General features: G+C 29.0%; 1 protein-coding gene across 1 annotated transcript; it reads left to right on the forward strand.

Annotated features, from left to right (window-relative positions):
* Positions 1-2,617: 2,617 nt before the first annotated feature.
* PCYB_002510 (hypothetical protein) lies at positions 2,618-3,809 on the forward strand (the record flags this gene model as incomplete). The annotated part of the gene is made up of 1 exon (XM_004227672.1): positions 2,618-3,809. A coding segment is annotated over one exon (1,192 nt), but the record flags the coding sequence as incomplete, so codon positions are not given.
* Positions 3,810-3,822: the final 13 nt, after the last annotated feature.

The raw sequence follows: 3,822 nt of genomic DNA on the forward strand, positions 1-3,822 counted from the left end.
AACGTGAATAAACATTTTGTTTTCATAATAATATATAGGCTTGTTTACACATTGTCATAAATTATGTATGCTTTTTATTAAATTTTATTTAAAAATAATTATTTAATGATATTGATCCAATAATTTTATTTTATATCCAATTTTTGATTTATATGTATTATTGTGCAAAAAAATATAATAACACCCATAAAATTCTATCTTAAGCGGAAATAATAGGGTGGGTAAAAACATTTATAATTTTCAGAAATTAAATTTTAATTTTTTTTGCGTTACATTACAATATTTGAATGAAATATATAATGAATTAATGATATTATTAATTCAAAGATATAGGCTTCATATAAGCGTAATGTATGTCTTATATGTCATTCTAATGTATTCCGTAAAATTATAAGTATGATTATTGGTGGTAAAAAATTGCAGACAAAAAGAAATTTCAATTATATTATAATTAAGAAATAAAAGAAATTAATTTACTTTATATTAAATAATCGTTCAATTTTTTTCCTTCTTTGATAAGGTTTCGCATAGAAAAAAATATTTAGTGCATCCTTAACACTGAACCACTGCCAATTTGGTGGTATACCCATCCCGTATTCAACTTTTCTTCCAACTTTGGAGTTCCTTCCTCCCCATCAATTGTTAACAATTTTTTTTATGAACAAATGTTAGAAAACGACCATTTCATCTTCCTTCCCAAATCATTTGCTAAATGACGTAGTTCATCTGGATTTGCCTACCCATCCCGCGTGTTTACTTGCTATATTTTATTTTTTTTTTTTGGAGGGATCTCCCCCCCACAGGCGGCAACTTATATTACGTTGCTTATTTTTATACTAAGGACGCTTTTATTTTCCCTCCCTTTATTTTATCTGAAAAGCACTTAGCATATTTTCTGCATAATAATTTTGTAATCCTCCCCATTTTCTTTTCGTTTTATTTTGAAACTTTAACTTCTTAACTGAATGCATGGCGCTTATCGACAGAAAGGAAACACGCATTTGTTTGTATTGCATCTGCATGCAGCTTATACAACGAAGCATCACGTTGGCGGACAATTTAACGAACGCGCTGTTTCTAGTAGGCCGCTTTTAAAGGAAGGAGATTAAGGGGGGGTATTATATATATATACATATAATATATATACGCGCTTAGCGGCGGAAGGAAGGCCAGCCCAGGCAGTGCACTATTTATTTATCTGCGCAGGGAATTGATTTTTTCGTATTTCGCGCAGGCACATTACAACGCATTATTTGTATGGCATAGTCCGTGCAGCTTATTTTTTGCCCATGACATATGTTGTCTACTCTGCGCATAACTAATAACGAGGGGAAAATAGCCCTTTCAGGAAAGCGTGCCATCGTGAAGAAAAAAAAAATAACGCCCTTCATAGTGCTTATACATATTATTACATATGTATATAATACCTGCTTGATGGTGATGCTAATTTACTCGCTGTAACAACATCAGAACAACCTCCCCTCAAGTGAAACGAGAGCTGGGCACGCCAGTAAGATGCTAGCCTTCCTGGAAAAAAGGTCCAGAAGCACTTTCTACGTAATACGGCGCGCTCGTACCTACATATATATATAGATATATTTTGCTTCTGGCATGATGTTATCGTTATTAATTTGAAAATTTCCTTAATAAAAAGTGACCTAACTTTTTTTTTTTTTTCAAACAATTAGAAATATTTTTTACGCTCGTACAAATTCTCAATTTTTATATTTTTTAAAAATAAATAAATTTATTTTTATTTATCTGAAGATGCATGAATATATACATTTACCCGCATTTTTACTTGCGTTTCTACTAGTTATTTTTTGCTTTCTGGTAAGGTTATAAAATAATATGGCACAATCTTCTTTTGCAAACGCGCAACGTGCTGACAGATACATCAAACCTAACCCTAAACCCTAAACCTAAACCCTGAACTTTATAATGAAATAATTTTTATATATTTGTCATATTATTATTTTTTTTTTTGGTTTCTTTTGTTCATTTTTTTTATCACACACAACTTTTTTTAAGGATGCATAGTTCTTTCGATTATATATAAAGGAGATATTCTTAACGCTAGTATACACACCAATATATAATATATTCCTTATTTCTACAACAGGGAATATATAAATTTTTCTTTTTATTGAAGTTTTTTTTTTTTTTTACCTTACATGTATTTTCCTAAGTTAATTTGATCCCTAGTTATAATCAATGATCCTACTAAAAGGCATATATCTACTACGTAAAATTTATATAATACGTGAAAACTGAAATATATTTTATTGTGCACACATAGATACACATATAATCAATAAATATATGCTTACGTTTTAATTAGAATGTCTACGATTGATTCAGACTTTTTTACATTTGCAAAAGTATATTCTTATTACAAATTATAGCAAGTGTTAATAGTACATTATTTGAATGTTACCTGGACTATTAAATAAAGTCACATATTCTTTTTGCGTATATAACAGAATAATTTAATTATATATAATTCATTATTTTTTTGTGTTTATTAGGGTTCAGAATTAAAGGATTCTGATACATATAAAAATACGCACTGTTAGATGAATATACGTGTAAGGATAGTAATGAATCTTCTGAATGTATGTCGTCAGAAAATTCATCCGGTATCATTGATAAAAATACTGCATCAAAAATTAAAAGGAATATAGAGTATTTAAAGGGTATTAATAATGCAAATGAATATAGAAGCACTTGTTTATATTACAAATATTGGATGTACGAACAAATAAGAAAATCTATTAACTCTAATATGAATACAAAAAGTGATCGGGCTATTATTGAAGAATTTGTGAATTTCCATAAAGAGAATATGAAAATGGAACCTTCAAAATCTGGATGTGAATATCATTTTATTCATAAAAATTTACAAGAATTAACATATTTCATTGAACAGAAACATTTGCATGATTATTTTGATAATTATGCGAGCATTATAAAAGTAAATATATGTAATAAAATTACTTCTGAAAAATACAGAGAATACCTTCAAAGCATTAGTGGTCTATATATACAACATAAAGAAGAATGCTGTGACAAATATGGCATAAACTATTGTCCAAATTATTTTAATTGCTATGAAGGTTATAATCCATATAACATTTTATTAGCATTAAAACAAAATGGTAGCTGTGATAATTTAACTAAACTAAATAAAGCTATAGACAATGAATCGGCTTCTGGTGATTCCGATTCAAAAAGTAGCATAATTACAATAGTAAAGTGTACTAAAATACATCATCCAGATGATAAATCATTAGTATTTTATTCATGTGATGTTCCAAACAGTGTCGAAAATGGTAATGTAAAATTTGAAGCATCAAGTTATGGAGAAAAAAAAATTCATAATAAACGTATATCATGTTCTAGTAAAAAATCACGGAATCGAGTTGTATCAAAAGAACCTAGTATGAAAGTCATTAAAAATGGAGAAAATTGTTCGTCTTCTTCTGAAGAAGGTGATGAGAAATCAAAAACATGTACAAAAATAGAAGAAAAAACTGGATATCAAAGCACTCCTGATCAAGGAAATTCTGTAACGATACCATCAAGAGCCAATTCAAATACAGGGAATGTTTCAAGTAATGGATATAAATTCGGTACAGATGGATCTGGTGTGTATTGTAAAAACACGACTTCTAATATGTGCTTAATCCTAAACAAATTATTTCAGTCTAAGAATCAAGTTGTAAAAATACATTCTGATGAAACAATGCCAGCTAATGAAATAAACCCAACTGATGAAATGTTACCTGAATGTGATGAAGACAGGGAAGGTGGATGGGAAAC

Source organism: Plasmodium cynomolgi (genome assembly GCF_000321355.1).
Source record: "Plasmodium cynomolgi strain B DNA, scaffold: 0128, whole genome shotgun sequence".
Classification (NCBI taxonomy): Eukaryota; Apicomplexa; class Aconoidasida; order Haemosporida; family Plasmodiidae; genus Plasmodium; species Plasmodium cynomolgi.